The following is a 19,705-nucleotide window of genomic DNA, read 5'->3' on the forward strand; positions in this document are numbered from 1 at the left end:
CATTAAACATCAATTGCCTTATCTCCCCATCTGGATTCAGAGCTTCCAATGAGCAAGAACCATGTCATACACACTTTGGTACCCCCTTTGTCCCCTAGCATGGTGTTCTGTACATGCCATGTCCCAAAAAACTGTTCACTGGTGATGGTGGAGTGATGACTTCAACTGCTGTTTGTAGATTTGCAGGCACCCTCACCTGTGTTCCCACTGGGGCCCCAGGGACAAGTTCTCTTACATGAATCTCTCTGCATCATATTGTCACTCTTGGGGGTATTCAGTCATGTACTGAACTATGGTAAGTCAGGCTGAAGAGTAAAGGTGTGACAATTTTTTAAAACACAAGCATTTACTGCACTTTGAAATTGGTGACTTTTGAACATTTATTCCCCATCATTAAGAGAATTAAAATTACATTCTCCTTCCTCTATGCTCTTATAGTTCTCAGAACATTCACCATTACAGCATCTGCAGAAACTAATGGCTTAAGTACCTGTTTCCTCCACTGGAATGAGCGCCCCTGATGTCAGAGGCTATAATCTGTTTATCTTTGTAATCCTAGTGCCTAGTACAAAATGCATAATAACTGTTTGTTGAAATAATGAGTCAGTCTAACCTTTTTATCCTACATGACAGTTCCTTTTACATTTGAAAACAATGTAAGTAAGTTTTTGGTTTCATGTTTTTCTCTTACGCCAAGCTGGATCTGAGTTTAGAAGTCCCTTGTTATATCATGATATTATTTATCATGATCGTGGAATGGGACTCTTAAAAGTGTGTCAACACAAAACAAGGGATACTATTTTCAACAATTAGGCTGGCAAAAAATAAAATAAAACTTTGACAACATCAAATATTGCTGGATTGAGGAAATAGGTATTTTCATAAGCTGCTGGTGGGAGAATAAACGAAGAGAGCCATTATGAAGGAAAACCTCATGGCTTCTATAAAAGGGAATATGCCCACACTCCCCAACCCGCTGTGAGGCCTCTACCTTAGAGACACTCTCCCACGAAGGGCCCTTTCCGAGGATGTTCATGGCAGTGCTATTTATAAAACCATAAACTGGAATCAAATGAAATGCCTATTAGTATGGCAGTGGGTAAGTAGAATGCGATTATTTTTATATGATGGAATACTACACAATATTTTATAAAATAAAAAAACCCCACATCTATGTATAAAAATGCTAGAATTAAAAAAATACTGTTCAGTGAAAAAAAGCCATTTTTAAAACTGTACATATAATGTAAAAACTTATGTCAAATACTGTGTGTGTGTGTGAGAGAGAGATCTATAGATGCTATGGTATAAAAATGAATTAAAAAAAATACCAAATGATGTAACTTTATTTCTCTATTGCTAACTTCTACCATCCAACACTGAGGGCCTGGTACCTAAGAGATATTCAAAATATGTTGGTGGGATATGTGGATTTTTTAAAATGGGTGTTATCCTAAGAGCCTTTTTTCTGAAACTCACAGGTTCGTTGTGAAGACTACTTAAAGGTACGTGTGTGTGTATTTGTGCACACACACGTTCTGAAAAGAATAGGGTATTGTCAAAATTATCTACTACACATACACTTTAAGAATTGCTTTTATGTTACAGTCAAGTATGATAGTTTTGTGCTCATTAAGAAAATATCTGACCACCCTGGTGCGTGATCTTTCATACACATCAGTATTTTCTCACACGTTTTCTCAAAGTACCTTCCCTTATTCCACACATATTCCCAAGCCCCATGCTAAAAGGCAGGCCTTATATCTGGAACGGAGAGTCCTGTATCAGAGAGGATCCAGAATCAAATGCAGCCTGTGCTCAGGCTTGTTAGAACTGCCTGTGGTCCTCATGCAGACCCAAGTGCCATTCGCAGACCCAAGTGCCATTTGAAGGCATTCTAAAAGCAACATTTCTTGGCATAAGCAGCTGAATGAAGCAATCAATCCTGTTTGATCTTCCACACTGGTTAACCAGCCCCCAGGAAGGGGGTGGGGTGAGGGTGGGGACAAGAGACTTTAAGAGTTGGCTAGGTCAAGCACCCTGACCGTAATTCATGATTCCAGCTCATATTTAATAATTTGAAAAAAAGCAAGAGCTTGAGTTGATGAAAGGACTCAACTGCAGAGGAGCACTGTGTGTGGTCAAAGAGATTTTAGCATGGCCTGCTAGAGCCTGAAATCATTAACCAATCAAGAATTTATACCTATTCCTACATATCGGGTAGTGAAACGTAACACTTCTGCTTTCTGCTCCGAATGCCGAGTAGGTTGGAATTAGGAGGGATTATTTTCCCTACGTTCTTTCAAGAGTAAGTCACAAAGTGTCTTTTTCCTTGGTAAGAATGATCTTTTAAGCTAAAGATTATTCGTTGGAAAAAACAAGAATGAATACTATAGAGCTACATGAAATAGGTTTACAAGTGAAAAAAACCCAACAACAAGGATGTGTATACTAAAATTGCATGAAAAATGAACAAAGAATTCCCTGGCATATAAAAATATAAGAGTAAATTTCAATTTAGCATATGTCCAAATATCACAATACTAAACAGGACATTACTTAACCTAATTAAACTAGTGTACTTTTATTACTTATGCTACTAAGGAGAAGGTGGGAAATTAATTTTTATGAACTGTCCTATTGGTAATATACTTTACATATTTTATATCATTGAATCCACACAATGTCCAGGTAGGGTAGGTATGAATTATGATGGATAAGGTGACTGGGTTTCAGAAAGGTTAAGCAATTTGCCCAAAACTTCATCACTTGTGAGTGGCAGGGCCCGGGCCTGCCTATACCGACTCCCAAATGTTAAGGCTGATGTCCGCCCATGTCGGTTAACTCATGCTGCATGACACCGGGAATCACCTGCTCCCGGCTCTCGTCTCCAAGGTATTTTTGACAAACTGCCAGAACTTATTACGCTGCCCGATTTTTTCTTTTCACGTTTGCCTCTCCTGCTAGGTTTGTGAGCGCCTTGAAAAGAGGAGTCACTGCATGTTAGCAGAGTGCCGGGCGCACGGCAGGCACTCATATTTACTGAATTTTTCCTGCGTTGACACTGCTGTTCTCGGGCTGACGTGTTTTTAATTGAGGGCTCCTTTCCTCATTAGTAATAATAAAAGTCATCAAAACATTGCTCGTTAACCTTAAAAAGAAATGCTTAATTGTATCAGTTTCCACTTTGGTCAAAGTATGACTGTTTTTGAAATTCTAACGAATCCCTGAAGACAACAGTAGGCCTTTGTTAAATAATAAATAAGCCAATGGGGTATGAATAGATGTGTCAACATAGTATGTATTAGTCAGATAATTTTTTTTTTTTTTTTTTTTTGAGACAGAGTCTCGCCTTGTTGCCCAGGCTAGAGTGAGTGCCGTAGCATCAGCCTAGCTCACAGCAACCTCAAACTCCTGGGCTCGAGTGATCCTTCTGCCTCAGCCTCCCGAGTAGCTGGGACTACAGGCATGCGCCACCATGCCCGGCTAATTTTTTATATATATATATCAGTTGGCCAATTAATTTCTTTCTATTTATAGTAGAGACGGGGTCTCGCTCTTGCTCAGTCTGGTTTTGAACTCCTGACCTTGAGCAATCCGCCCGCCTCGGCCTCCCAAGAGCTAGGATTACAGGCGTGAGCCACAGCGCCCGGCCAAGTCAGATAATTTTGATAAAAATTACAGACCACCCTTTCACAGATACTCAGAGTAACCTCCTGGGCATTCTAACAAAATACATGTGACAAAAAATAAAGCTAGCTACTCTGATTTCCACTAAATATGTGCATATGATTTTAGAAAACAGTCAAGTTCTTCTAGTTACAGTTACGCTTGGCAGATAGAATATTCAAATTTAACATATTGAATAAAGTTTTATTCATAACTGGGAAAGGAAAAAATCTGAGAAAAAAAATGAATACAAAAAAATAGAAAACTAATATACTGTTTCTGAAAAGATTTGTTTTCTCTTTTCCATGTATTTTTTATAAATCTAAGTAGGACTGGGTTCTAGAGAGACTGGAATACATTTTACCACTATGGCTTCATGTCTCAAAGGAAATTAATTTTCTTATAAGACAAGAAATAATGAACATTTTTTAATCTCTACAAATTATACATCCATGTCAGCATTTTTAATAGGTGTTGAGTTTTCCGTTATATGAATAAGTGATTCCATCTGCTCCCCACAATGGAAATTTAGATTTTTCCTCTAATTTTTCTGCAATATTTACCCTTACATGTTTATCTCTGTGCACTTTCCTATTGACTTTACTAGGCAAAAGTCCAAAAAAATCAAATTGCTAAGTCGTCTAGTAATGCACTGTTTACAACACCTTCAACGTCACTGCCTATGATCATTCTTCTTAGTTTTGACTAAATGAATAGGGAAAAAAAGCCTCCTGTTTTCATAAATTAACTTTCTTTTTTTTTGTTTACTGCTCATTTGTATTAATTCTTCAGTAAATTAGCTATTTAAGTCCTGTGCTCATTTTTATAAATCAGTTGGTTTAGCCATTGCTTTTTTTCTTATTAATCTTTTTTTGAGACAAAGTCTCACTCCGTTCCCTGGGCTAGAGCACCGTGGCATCTGCCTAGCTCACAGTAACCTCAAACTCCTAAGCTCAAGGGATCCTCTTGCCTCAGCCTCTCGAGTAGCTGGGACTACAGGCATGTGCCACCATGCCTGGCTAATTTTTTCTACATATTTTTAGTTGTCTGACTAATTTCTTTCTATTTTTAATAGAGACAGGCTCTCGCTCTTGCTCAGGCTGGTCTTGAACTCCTGACCATGAGCGATCCTGCCGCCTCGGCCTCCCAGAGTGCTGATCCTCCTGCCTCGGCCTCCCAGAGTGCTGATCCTCCCGCCTCGGCCTCCCAGAGTGCTAGGATTACAGGCGTGAACCACCACGCTTGGCCTTTCTTATTAATCTTAAAATGGTCACTACATATTAAGGATATTAACCTTTGGCCTATCGTATATGTTGTAAATATTTTCTTTCCATCTTGTCATTTACCTTTCAGTCTTATGTTGTTCTTTGCCATACAAAAGCTTTTGGTCTTTCACATTCTATATTTTCCCTTTTCCTTTGTGATTTTCACCTATGGTATGTTATTTTCCCAAAATCCTCTTCCATCACCCAAATTATATAGAATACATCTATATTTTCTTCTTGTTTTGTTCATTTTGGTTTTTTTACAATTTTATTTTCAAACTTGAGCTCTATCATCTCCTTACTAGCTTGCATGACACTGTGCAAATTCTGTTTCTTCATCAACAAAATAGGAATAATAGCTGCTACCTTCGTGGGTTGCTAGGATGTTTTATTAAAAATTTCAAAATATCACATGGGTACAAACATTTTTGTTTACATGGATTACTTTTGTAGTGCTTGAGTCATGGCTATAAGTGTCCCCATCACCCATTGCAACCAATTTGTTGGTCTAGTGACCTTCAGGGCACCACTGGTATAGTAAGAACAGCTACAAAAAAGGCCAACCTGTCAACCAAAGCCTTAAAAGGCACTATAGGACTCCACACAGTCTCTGTGCTCTTTCACAACCAGCTCTCCACAGAACACAAAGGATGGCTACACTTCACTGTGTGACAGAAAATATGAAATACCAAAAACCTTCATATGGTTTCTTAAGAAGACTGGTTTTGAAAAGACTGGAGAGGTTTTTTTTGTTGTTTTTTCTTTTTGTGCTTTGTTCATTTCTGTTTTTTAAACACAACAGACCCCTTTCTCAGCAAAGGAAAAAATGACTTGCCAACTGCTTTTGAACCTCAGTTCACAAAAAAAGGAGCTATTTATGCTGGGTGGTGGGAATAGGGGAATTCAAACAGTGCATGGGTGGATCCCATGAAAGATGCACTATCTCCACCCTAAATGTTTCCCAACTACAGTTTGTACTTAAGTAGGATGAAGTGCTATTTGTCTGAGGAAATGCACACCAGCCCATGACAGAGAATTCACAAGTCCTGTGGGAAGAAGGAGGACCTATGAGTATTTGTTTCTATCCTAGACAAATCGTGCAAAGCCACAACATTGTCAAACCCAAGAGGCCCGTGGCTTTTCAGCAAGACGGATGCCAGTGAGGAGACGGCCACTCTGCAGACGTCAGCTCTGCCTGGTGTGGTGAATCCACAGGGCAAGCCTGACTTCACTTGTTAATAACCACAACCATGATGCCAGTTTCCTCTGGGGTTTATGATTAGACCTCCTATAACCATGTAGACAAGTTGTAAAACGCAGGCATGCCCAAAGTAACCCATAATACAATGTCAGAACCGTACAGAGAGCTCCTGTATAGAATTCCTGCAAGCAAAGTCACAGACCTGAGTCACCCAATCCTGAGTCACCTCTGATACAGATTTTTGAAAAGCTAACGCCCTTGGGTCTCCACAGTTGTGCATAATCTGTCCCTATTGGGAATGGCAGCAGTGTGTATGTGTGTGTGTGTGTGTGTGTGTGTGTGTGTGTTCTGGGAGCTGGGTAACCAAGGCAATTCTCTATGGCAAGGCCCTGACTGCAAAGCACAAAAGAAGAGAAACCAAGGATAGAAGGGAAAATGCACCTATCATTCATTCATATGCTCACCATTTGATGGCTGAAGAGACACAAGGTAAAACAGTCGCAGTGGACTATGTCCTAGAGAGTTGGAAAATGAAATAGGAGGGCATAACCCCTGTCTTGGTTATAATCTGCAATAAACAAGGCAGACACATACAGACCATGGTTGAACTGAACACTAAGCATGATGATCACAGGCCAGACCTGACATATCAACAGAATATTCCTTGTTTTTCCAAAGTAACTACGTAAGACAGTATCCAAGATTTGAACACAATCAATAATTTTATCAGTTTAAACAGAGTCCCCAGTTTGCCTTCTTTTCCCTCTTCTCTCTTTGGAGTTCAAATTGCAGGGAAAAAAAGGTTGGGCTCACTATTTGTGATTTTGAATTCCTGGGCTTGCTCATTTGTGAGGATGTTTTTCCGCTTCTAAACAGGGCTGACAGCCACAGCGATTCTGACGTGTCTGGCCTTGGCAGGTGGCCCAGCTCCAAATCAGAGCACCTGGACAGTGCAAGACCGGACAGGTTCTTCACACATACCAGAAGGAGGGAAGAATGCCTAACATGGGCAAGGTTTAACTAAATCCCTTGCTCAAAACCCTTTAGTGTATGGAATTCTCTTATGTGGTGACTTCAAACCTGGTTTACGTTTTGACCCAAACTACAGAGTTCAGATAAAGGAACTAAGGCTCTAAGGCTTGATTTGGTGATACTAGATTTAAGTTTTAATCAACCACAGAGAAGTGTGCCATTAAGGGGCCTGGTAAGAGGATCCTGAGAAACCAGGCCACGAGGGTAAATGTAGACCACAGGGCCATTTTCCACTGAGGCATCCAAGAGCTATCGGCATTGCAGTCCTCGGAACCCTTGCTGGCAGCATGGCACAGGGTGACTCACCCAGATGGATGTTTCCACCCTGCCAACAGCAATGGGCTGGTCATGAGCTTGCTCCTTTTCTGTGGCTGAGTAAAGTGGCTGACTCACCAAGGAGGGGTCATGCAACTGCTGCCCCCGGCCCCGGTGCGGAGAACGAAGGAAGAAAACAGAGCCGCCTCACCTGTGAAGAACGGCTTACGGAGAACGCATGTTGGAATCACTCAGGAGGGTGTTTTCACATAAAACGACTGCTCACAAAGTAAACTTTCATTTCTATCTGCTTTGAGAGTGTTTTACACCGTCTCTCTCTGACATACAAGCAGACCTGACTCAACATCTCTGCTGGACTGTGTGGTGCACAATATTTACAAAACTTTGAGGGGAGATTAAAACAAAGCCCAAACTAAACACGAGGATTCTAGAGAACTTCTGACAGGAGGGAGGATGCTGTCAGTAGTATTCTTGGCTAGGTTCCAAGCCAGAGCACTCCAGTATGAATTCCTTAACACGGACTCTCTTTAGGGTGAGAGAGAACAGAGGAGTGCTGGTGACTGGAGTAGATTCCATAAAATCTCTGCCACCACACGTAATTGTCATTGGCTGACATCCACATTTACCAGTGCTTCCAGCTCTCTCATAGGAAGCAGAGCCTCGCTGAACCTCCGTTTTCTCATCTGTGAAATGGGGACAATAATAGTTTCTACTTGATTGGGTGCTTCGACAACTTCATTACCTATGGCATCCAAAAGGATTAGCACAGTGCTCAGGATTTAGTGCTCAGGACTATACTGTCTACTGTTGCTACTGTGATCCACCCCTCTAAATACACTTAATTAAGTTGTAAGTATCTGGGTGTCAGCAAATACTCTAAGGAACAGATGTGGACAAGAAAAAAAAAGTAAAGTGTGGAAGAAGGCGAGATTTGGTGGGATAAAAAATAGAGGCGTAGAGGGGAGAATAAAAAGAGAACCACATTATAAAAAAAATTTAACAAGATTAGCTTAGCTCATTTATTTTGGACATCCTTATAAAACAGAAAATTTTAACTGACCTCCACTTGTGCAATAATCTGGATTAACCAACATTCTCTCTTCCACATACAAACTACACTGATGCATGCCCACTGCATGCTAATCACCCCAGCTGGTACTCCACTCTCTGGACTCCCAACAGCTAAGTTATGTTCTTACAAAGGGTCAGTTGTGTCTGCTCCTAAACTGGTTTATGTCAGTTGTACTTCTCTGTAATTACACAGTTTATTTAGAAAATGTAAGAAGAGGGGTGCTGATTCTAAGAAAACTGAGTTGAATGCTTAGTAACAACTTGATAAAAGTGAGTCACTAAAGGAAATTTCAAATCAGGTATGAGTGAGGCAATTAATAAAAGACTAAAAGAAAAATATTTTTTAAATCTGGGAGGATTTGACATTTATATTTTTTTCATAAATATCTTTTAATATGGCATGCATCATTTATAGTGAATATCTAACTTTTCAAATAGCCAACTACTAGTGCGTCTTGTAACTATAGGGAAAACTTCTATTATTTAAACCTAATTGCTAACAATTATCAAGTGTTCCTCTATATAAGGCACTTGCTGAGTGTTTCATATACATAATCTCATTTCAACAAGATCTGTAATATTTAGCTCTGTTGTCCTGGCTGGAGTACAGTGGCATGATCATAGCTCACTGCAACCTTGAATGCCTGGGCTCCAGTGATCCTCCTGCCTCAGCCTCCCTCAGCTTCCTGAAGGTGGTCCTGTTATTATTGTCCACTGTCAACACAGTTGGAGGTGGCAGAGTGATTTGAGCCCATGAAGTCTTACCCCAGAGCCTGTGCCTTTAACTGCTAGAAATCTGACCTTCATGTAAACAGAGCACTTTAATAGTAACACAATGAACCAATACAATATTAATTACAAACTAATATTGTGGAACTCTGCTAAAGAAATTGGTTCTATTTTGGCCACTGTTGGGTTTAGAGTGTAAATTTTAGGTGCCAAATGTTTTGTCTCGTTACAGTTCTGCTTCAGGTAAGCAATGTGGAGCAGAAATCATTTCTACCTTTAAGCACGTAGAATCCTCCATCATGCAGAGTCAAACATGGCTGCTTGTCCTGGAGCATTAGCTCACGGATTGGGGTGCTCAGCTGTTCCCTCACTGTATAAACCAACGCTAGCAGAATGAGAATTACCGAGTCTCACTCTGCTTCTATTTCAACCCTTCTCCTGAGTTGCAAGGTATTAACAATGCTTGAAAACACATGGCTTCAGCAAATCTGAGCAAGATGCCATATGGCAAGAACTGTTATATAATTTCTAAGTCAACAATTTAGAATCTCTCAGAGGCCAGGGAATGTTTGCATCCACACTGACCCTCAGATATGCCACTACCATACTGGTTTTTATTTTTATTTTTGGTATGAAAATGTATAGAGGACTAGGAAGAAAACAAAACCAAGGTTACTGGCAGTCACTGTTATCTACTAACATAGCACATTTTAGGAAATGATAAATGTATCGATTCATTGTCAAGAATGCCTTAAATGCAATCAGCAGTGACTTAAACGTTTACAAAAACCACTGTCAAATTTATCAGTGTTGACTATATTAACTTTATAATCTTCAACATAGATCTATGTATATGTGCATGTATATATGAGGTTTTGGGGAAGGTATGGATTTATGTAGAAATGCCATGCTTTAGGTGTCAAATTCTGCTGATTATTTCTGTTTTTTTCCCTAGCTCTAGCACAAGGGTTTTCACTTCAAACTCAAAATTATCTGCCAGACAAATGTTATTACAACTACCTAGGTAATAAGAGGAAGAGATTATATATTTAAAATGTAAAATGCCTCAAAGCTGATTCAGTGCAATGCAAATGGCTTAACAAACAAGCCTTTGATTTGCCTCTGAAAAGTCCACTGGAACAGCTGTACGGCCACATGAAATGGCTGATTCATGTTTTATCAGAGAGCTTAAGGGGATCTGAGATCATTCCAGGCTCTATCTCTTCTTTTCACAGATGAGACACAGAGACCCACAGAGGTTACCTTGCACAAAGTCTAGCAGCTTGTGGAAAAAACAGGTCTCATAAATTCCAATGAGATGCATTTCCTTTCCCAAGTACTGATGCTACTATCCCAACTACTATCACAGTGAGACAATGATGAAAATGATGATAAATATTAAGTCAATACTTCCCACATGCCAGGTCCTGGGTTAAGTACCTTACACAAACAGATCACTTAGTCCTCAAATCAACACTACGCAATCAGAACTATTATTGTCCTTATTCATCAAATGATGAAACAGAAGCACAGTGAGATTCGGTAATTCACCTGGCCATACGCAGACAGAAGGTGGTGGAGCCGGGATGTGAACCCAGTCTGACTTAAGAGCCCACATTCTTCAACTGCTGCAACCAACCCACTGCAATGCCATTATTCCTACTTGAGAATTAGGTGTTTCTAATCAGAAAGCTTGAGAGCTTTTAATAAATAGCAAAATGTCATTGAGAATCTAACATTTTAACACACCATGTGAAACTCAGAGCTGCTGCTTCTCTTTGCTCTCTCAATCCATGCACTTATCTTTCTCTCTTTCTGTCCCCACCACTCCCCAGTTTTGAGAGCTTCTTTGAGAGCCCTGATTCAGCATCAATGATGCCATTATTCATCGAGTGTGACAAATAGGTCGGTTTCAGGAAATATGTGCTTCCCCTTCTCCATTTTGCCTATTTCCCACCAGAGAATGAATGCCTCTATCTTCATGCTTCTATTCACAGTTAAGAAAGAATTGCTATTTTTTTTAATGGAGAGAAAGGAAATCAAATTAGTATGGAAACCAATCAATGAATATACTAGTCACATATTTACTAGGCAGATTATTTACAATGGATGAAAACCTGACAGAATAGTAACCAAGAATTTTACTTTTTGCTAAGGTCAAGTGTGTCAGTATTTGTATAATAATGGAGATATTTGAAGAATAAGAAATTTCCCCCAAAATTTTATAAATAGACATTGCTCTATGAGTCAGGAAAACCCTATTTAAGGGCTAACTGGAACATGGTATTCAATGTGATCACGCAACCTAAAATTTAGCAAATTTTAGCCTATGTTTGTTTAAAAATCATTTTTATTTTTTTAAGTATATCTGAACATACTATTTATAATGAGGAACTGCAAAGACCCTGAATTTCACAATTAAATTTTATCATCTGTGCTTTAATGAAGTTTTTTTTCTGGTTAAAAAAAGTTTGTCTTCTATGCAGGGACGTGAATGATAGATTGTAGAAGGCTAGAGCGTTCTCTGTGAGCAATAATGGAGGGTTCCAGAGGATATGGAAAAGAAGCAGGAAAATAATCTTCCTTAAGCCTTATTTTAACCACATCACTCCAATACCCCCCCCTTTTTTTTTTACCATATCAGTCTAAACTGCTTAGTTCAGCTTTTAGAATTTCCTATCATCTGGCCTCACTTGACACATACAAACAGGTCTCCCACGGTGTCCCCCTAAGACACACCTCTTGCTCAGACCAGTCCTACCACCGTGCTTCTGCACGTTACCTTCCAGAAAAGTCCAATGAAGTATCATATTGGGCACCTTCCATTAATCGGCCCATAAAGTGAACTATATTTAACCCTTACAACAACCATATGACGTTGGTATTACCATTTCCATTTTGCAGAAAAGAAACTGTAGCTCAGAGAAATTAAAGAAACTGACCAAGAGAATCAAAGTAGAGACCCTGAGATTCAAACCCAGGTGTGACATCAAAGTCCAGGTGCTCTCCTAGACACCACGCTCCCTCCTCTTGTCTGGATGCCTGCTAGGCTCCCCTTGGACTGAACCCTATGCTTAACGTTTTCTTTAATTGACAAGTAAAAATTATATATTAATATATTTATTGTATACAACATCATGTTTTGACATATGTATACATTACAGAATGGCTCAATCAGGCTATTTAACATATGCATGACCTCAAATACTTATTTTTCCCCCCCATCCTTAACTTTTACGTTCAGTTTTAGTCCCATCTTCCTCTATGATGTCTTCCCTGACAATTTCAGCCTTTCCAGATTTTGTCTCTACCTGGGTTTTTCTCTAACACTCCAAACTTGTAAAATTTAGAGCTTAAATATTACCTCAGATGTTGTTTGATATGCATGCATTTCTTTTGCTTCCTAACTTATTTTTGGATTCCTCAAGGCCTCCCTGGGCTGCACACACAGTAGGGTTTCATGAATACTTAAAAATTATTCTGACACTCTCTGGCTTCCTGGGTTATATGAGAGGAACCAACAACAGACAGTAGGCTAAAGCACAGAATGGGTAGTGAGGGAGTCCCAGAACAGAAGGTGGGAAGGAAGACTGGGTCTATATAAAAAAGGACCTTAAATGTAGTCCAAGGAGGACAGATTTTATCTAGTAGGTAATGAGGAGTACTGGAAAGTATTTGGGAATTACATGGGAAGAGTGTCAGTTCAAGAAGATGTATCTGGTTGCATCTTGAATAACATCAACTGAACAAGGAAGAAACTGGGCTTTGTATAGGCATAGCATTTGTCCCTATTTGTCTCTCCAACTGTAGGAAATGTTTTACTTTTGTTGTTGATTTAAATCTAAAAGCACACACCCTGCATAAAAATACAATATAGTACTAACAATAAAGACAGACTGTTCCAGATTGTAGAATTTATTATATGAAGTCCCAAAGGGCTGATAAGAAGACAAATTAATTACAACAAACATTATGAACTACTTATTCACTTTAATAAAATACATTGAAGTTGCAGGAATGATGTTTAGAAATGCTAATTCACCCAATCTGAGCAACTAAAGGAATTCTCCTAGTTTAAAATTAGCTTTTTAAAAAATTATATATCAGGCCGGGCGCTGTGGCTCACGCCTGTAATCCTAGCTCTTGGGAGGCCGAGGCGGGCGGATTGCTCAAGGTCAGGAGTTCAAAACCAGCCTGAGCAAGAGCGAGACCCCGTCTCTACTATAAATAGAAAGAAATTAATTGGCCAACTGATATATATATATATAAAATTAGCCGGGCATGGTGGCGCATGCCTGTAGTCCCAGCTACTCGGGAGGCTGAGGCAGAAGGATCACTCGAGCCCAGGAGTTTGAGGTTGCTGTGAGCTAGGCTGACGCCATGGCACTCACTCTAGCCTGGGCAACAAAGCGAGACTCTGTCTCAAAAAAAAAAAAAAAAAAAAAAAAAATTATATATCAATTTCTCAACAAATTTGCTTTATATGGCAAGGAAAAAGCTGTCAATAAACAAAAGATTCCCTATAAGCAAGTTAACTTCCTTTTACCTCCCAATCTTCCATGACCTACATCCTCCTCTCTTCATTTTTGTTTTTGTTTTTAACTAAATGAGAAAGTCATTCAGCTGACACTCTTATAAGTAGAAATAACTAGATGAAATATACAGTTCAAGAGATCTATTGTACAGCATGACTATAGTTAATAATAATGTATTGTATTGTTGAAGATTATTAAAAGTAGATTTTAAGGGTTCTCACCACAAAAAAATAAGTGAGGTAATGCATATATTAATTAGATGTAGCCATCGCCATTCCATACTGTATACATATTTCAAAAATCATGTTGTACATGGTAAGTATACACAACATTTACTTGTCAATTAAAAAAATAAATTTAAAAAAGGATGAAATATCTAAGAAAATGGGGGACACAATCAGAAGGGAAGGATCCAAAGACTTCCTCCACTAAGCCAAATGCTTCTTGATCTACAGCAATTGCATTTGACTCCTAAGTAGGCCTAAGATTCACCTAGGATGGTAAGTAGTAAAACAGCAGTCACTTGTGTTGGACGGAGTGAAGATAAAATGCCTCAAGGACAGAACACTAGCAACACGTGGGGCCAGGAGGCAGCATTTCCCTGAGAAACATGGAATTTTAGTTCATATGAACACTGACTGCTTAGGACACTCAGGGCCTCAGTAGGCCCTGGAAACCAACACCACATGTGCTTTGCTTATATAAACAGACCAGGGAATGACGTGAAAGTTACTGGCAAGGAATGGCATGACAAATGACACCTTTTCTTCAGTGATCATCACAAGAGGTAACATTTATGGCTAAATGGGTGTGGTTCCCTGACACACTGTGGTCGCTCCCCCATTATCTCGAATCCTTGGAACATCTCTGAAAATAATAATATCCCTCCCCCCTTAACAGGTCAAGAACTTGAAGCTTAATGAAGTTAAAGAAAAAAAAAAAATTGTCCAAGTTTTTTGCAAGTCAGTGGCAGAGACAGATTCTGAAACCAAATCTTACAGACTTCAAAACTCATGTGCTAGAGTTGGAAAGAATCAGTGTGAACTACATGGGAAAAATAAAACTCTAGAGTAATTAAAAACAGATGTAATGGAAGAATAGACCAGAGGTCCAACTATCAGGTGCAGAGAGTCAACTTACCAGCGTATTTCGTAGTGTTAGATTCATCCATGGACCAAAAGCAATAATCAAAGGCAAATACCTAAACAGAAGAATAAAATATTAAACTTAAAAATTAACTCCTTATGAGTAAATCAGACTGAAAAAAAATCAAAAGGAAGAGAAGGATACCCACTAATGTTTGATTTTTAAAAATGGCTACAGGTTTGGTGCTTTGTTAACTATGAAGGTTTTTTTAAAACTAAATTTACGGTTAGCTTCAGGTATTAGAGTGAGTTGTATATGAAAACTGTCATTCATCCAGAATTCAAATAACCAGATATCTTAACCACATTTTGAAAAAAAAAAAAAAAAAGATATATTTAATGAGAAAAAAAAACAAAAACCACCACTTCTCTCGAAGGCCACAGTTCCAGCATCCGTGGAAACCTTCTGGCTGGATCTCCCTTAGCTTCTCAGGTGACATGAAAATGATCACATTTCATTTAAACCAGTTCCTTTTCCTAGCTTTCCATGATATCATTTCTAGAACATCTGAAGTTCAAAACTCCTTACATTCCCATCTTGGACTCCTTTCCCTCTTCTGTTTCAGCATGCAATCTCTGGCCAAGTACTGTTATTAAATCAATAATTCACTCTTCCATAAATTTTCCATATAGCTACTAAATGCCTACTATATACCAGGAATGGCTTATGCTTCCTCCATAAGGACTCCCATCTAACCCATTTATTATCAAATGCATAGAGCAATGTTCTCTAAACTATGCTCCAAGGAACAGTAGACTCCTGAACTAGTCCACGAAAAAATGATTAAATCATGTTGGAAATGGTGCACACTTTACCGTATTTGAGATTCTCAATGCAATTCTCAATATTAAAGGCTCTGAAAAGTCCTCCAGTAAAGAAACCCATTTCTTTGTTTATTTCCCTAATTAATTTTGATGAGGACACTTCTTTTTTGAGTACCCTAACAACATGCTTTGAAACTACTATTTCTCACTATAACCCTTAGCAAATTCTGGCCCAGAGGACAGCAGCTACTTTCCTGGGTTCTTTGCTATTGCCTTTTTTCTCTCTTGCCGTCCAAATAGCAAATTACAAACCTCCCATGGACAGGAGTCCTTTAATGCTTAATCATTTCCAAGGAATCTTAAGCACTGGGCAAATGGAACCCATGCTCTCTGGCCTGGCATTTGAGAATGGCCCCAGTGAGACCCTTTGCAGTCTATTTCCCCCAAGTTCCTCATGCTCTGGCATAACTTGTCCTTACCTCAGAATTACTAGGTACAATTTCACCTTTGTTCTTGTTCTCCTCTTCCTACCACCCTTCAGAATACTTCATACTCCTTAAGACCCAGTTCAATACATTTTCTTCCCAGGAAGCATTCCTTGCTTAAATCCAAAGGAATTATCTTTCCCTTCTTGGAATTTTCACAACACTGTTTAACCCTTTTTTATGGCTCCTATCCATATTATTCTATTTTTCACTTATCATGCATATGATCTGTGTGTATGTTTTATCTCCACTTGTAGAATAAATTTCTTGAAGGCAGGAACTGTATCTAATTCATCTTTGAAGCCTGAAATGTTCACAGTAGTTGCTTTATAAGTATTTATTGACTGATTAATGCCATTGAGACCTTTCAAGGAAGGAGGACCTTTTACATCAAGACCAAGTTATGCTCTGAACGGTTTCAGCACCATACATACTTTTTAATGTTTTTTAAATTGACTCTGGTATATACAATGCACCTTACTTACAAATTCAATTTTGTTACATACACAAACATTCACTCTGGTCTTATAATAACCAAGTTTCAAAGGAATAGCTATGAAACAATAGTTTCAGCCAACAGAGTGTGGAATATTCACTGCATTCAAAGGCTCTTCCAATGACATGAGGGACCACACAGGTGTAATTCAGTTAATCTTCCTGCCTCTGGGTAAGACCAAACTTCAGCACTTCTCCTGAGAGATGAAGATCTGTCTTGTTTTTAAACATTACCAGAAAAGGAGATCCCACAAGCTCCCTTTAACGGTATCTTACAATACTTAACTTTCATTCCTGGGACATTTTCCTTTCCTTTTGACCTAAGTCAACTCTCCTTACTTTAAGTAGCCAACAGAGGCTATTTTCCAATTTTTTAAAAGTATCTTTATTGTTCTCTGGATACGCAATGAATTCTTTAATTGTTGCTATATATGGTAGAATAATCGTTTGTTTCCTATTTGTTAATTTTTCATGCCTATCTCAAACTTATTTTTAACAGTCTGCTATTCTGCATACAAGATTAGAAAGCTAGAGATTTATATTCACAGTAACACTCCTTGAAATAAAATGAAATCCACCCCAAATTAAGAGTCTACCTGTCAGTAAGAATCATTCCAAATTCTGTGACAATTTCCATTTCTAACAATGAAAGAGTTAATCATTTAAAGTTGTTGTGCTAATAAAAAGAAATGTGAAAAAAATTTTTCATCAAGCATTTACCCCCCAAAATTCAGACAAATATTAAAACCCCATAGAGGAAAGGGCCCTGACAGTACTGACAGATACAACTGTTCTTTGCTTGCCAAATACCGGCCTCCCCTTGAATTGCATTATGTCTTGAATTTCACAATCTTTGATCACAGGCATTTTAGAATGGTGATCCCTCAAACCAGTCATGGAGTACAGGATATTATATTACTAAACATTTACTAGGAAGAAAGACCAGGAATCTGAGTGATTTCCCTAAAACTCGAACCAAGTGAACAGAAAAATTCTTGTTACTTTTTTCTCTTTAATATCAGCTAGAAGTGATTCCCAGTCCCCTTGCCCTTCTATGAAATTCTGCAGCACTTTGTAGCTCCCATGGCACTATTCACATGTGGTTCTGTTTTATGCCTCAGTTCCTCTGTGTGGGTCTTACTTCCAACTCTAAATGGTGAGCTCCTTGGCAGCAGGGACTATGTTCCATGCACTCAGTGCCTGGTTCAGGACCTTGTCCAGGGAAGCCACTGTACATATATTTTTTCAATTAATAAACATATTACCTGGGGAAGGAGTTGGAATGCAGACAAGAGCATGGAATGGATGTGAGAACTGTTATGAATAAGCAGAGGTTCAATTGCAGAATATATTTTTTAGCTGTTTCATTATTTCCACATGCATGTTTTGGGGGAACTTGGTTCCGTCAATGGTCAAATCCGGATCTGGTCCCTAAATGAATACTGGGGTCCCCTTTTCACCATTATTCCACGGTTCAGGTGCATAAACAAGCACGGTTCACATCATGTACAATTTGCAGTCTGCACAGAAATTAGAACAATTACCTGCTTGACTGTCATTAGAAAAATTTGTTATGACTATTACTAAGGCAGTTTTAAAGATGTTTAAAATAATTTCTTTGGGCCAGGCACGATTGCTCATGCCTGCAATCCTAGCACTCTGGGAGGCAAAGGTGGGAGAATCACTTGAGCTCAGGAGTTTGACCAGCCTGAAGAAGAGCAAGACCTCATCTCTACTAAAAATAAAAAAAATTAGCTGGGTACAGTAGTCCCAGCTACTGGGGAGGCTGAGGCAGGAGGATCACTTGAGTCCAGGAATTTGAGGTTGCAGCAAGCTATGATGACACCACTGTATTCCAGCTGGAGCAACACAGTAAAACTCTCTCTCCAAAAATAAATAAAATAAAATAATTTCTTTGTCATAGGTAGTCTGATCATTTTCCTTGCAATCTCTTGTTAGCACTACAAACTATTTATAAACTATTATTCTTCTTTTCATGACCAAAATGTAATTATAATTGAATAATACAAGGTTTGTTACAAAAAGATACATGATTTTTTAGGTCTAATAATAGTTTTGAATTTCCAATAAAAATCCATTGACATTTCAAAGGAAGAGAACCAATTTTTTAGACTTATTCCCTGGAAACTGACCACTATGAACAAAAAGAAATCATTTTTTCCCAAAGCCACCACACCATATTAGAGAAATGTTATTTAAGACTTCTAACTAATTCCATTAAAATTCCTAAATGCTTATTTCATCTATTCATGAAGTCACTAGTATCTTAGCGGGAGTGTGGGAGACACAGGACTTCTTAAATGCATACAAGTGAGTAAAAAAATGAAAACAGAAACCAAGTATAAATTTTATATTTTATCAATGCCTATCACCATTGGGAGAACATTTTTTTGGTAAAGGTATTCATACCTTTTCAACCAGAAAAAGAGGCAAAAGTGCAGATGGTCTCTAGGCAATTTTAAAATCTGAAAGCCATTGTCTTCATTGTTTTCAACAAAATTTGACTCCTACCTTCTCAGAATCCCACTCCTTCCTCTTAGATGTCAAACTCATACCAGCGTTTAATTCCCTGCAGCTTGCTGTACATCTGTTCCACCTTCATCAGTCTCTTAAAAATGTTAGCTTTGCATTTTTGTGAACCACTCAACATCTAGTAAAGTTACTGAAGCTGTTTTTAATAAGGCAAATGTGTTGAGTGATATATATTCTGAGGTAACGGAGTTCCAGGACTTATGAGTAGCATACAGCATAGGCAAACTCCACTCTTAGATCTAAAAGTCCTATCTCTGACGCCATTTCAGCAATGTTCAATTTACAGTTAAAAAAAAAAAATGAAGGAAGTATTCTTCTATATTCCTTAGAGAACTGGAAGGATCAATGTTTTAAGAAATATAATCTGTAATTGTTTTTCTGATCCATAAAAACCTATGGTACTTTCAATTAAAGGTACTTTCAATTGCATTTACCGCTGTATCCCTTCGTTTACCCTCTGTAGTTGTGTGCTTTCATTAGTATG

General features: G+C 38.6%; 1 protein-coding gene across 1 annotated transcript in view; it reads right to left on the reverse strand.

The window, feature by feature from the left end:
* The window catches only part of KIF13A (kinesin family member 13A), a 198,487-nt gene that overhangs the window by 86,187 nt on the left and 92,595 nt on the right, over positions 1-19,705 (reverse strand). Inside the window, 1 exon segment of the mRNA XM_020280123.2 lies at positions 14,919-14,979. Within this exon segment, the coding sequence (XP_020135712.2) occupies positions 14,919-14,979 (61 nt within the window).

Source organism: Microcebus murinus, chromosome 15, assembly GCF_040939455.1.
Source record: "Microcebus murinus isolate Inina chromosome 15, M.murinus_Inina_mat1.0, whole genome shotgun sequence".
Classification (NCBI taxonomy): domain Eukaryota; kingdom Metazoa; phylum Chordata; class Mammalia; order Primates; family Cheirogaleidae; genus Microcebus; species Microcebus murinus.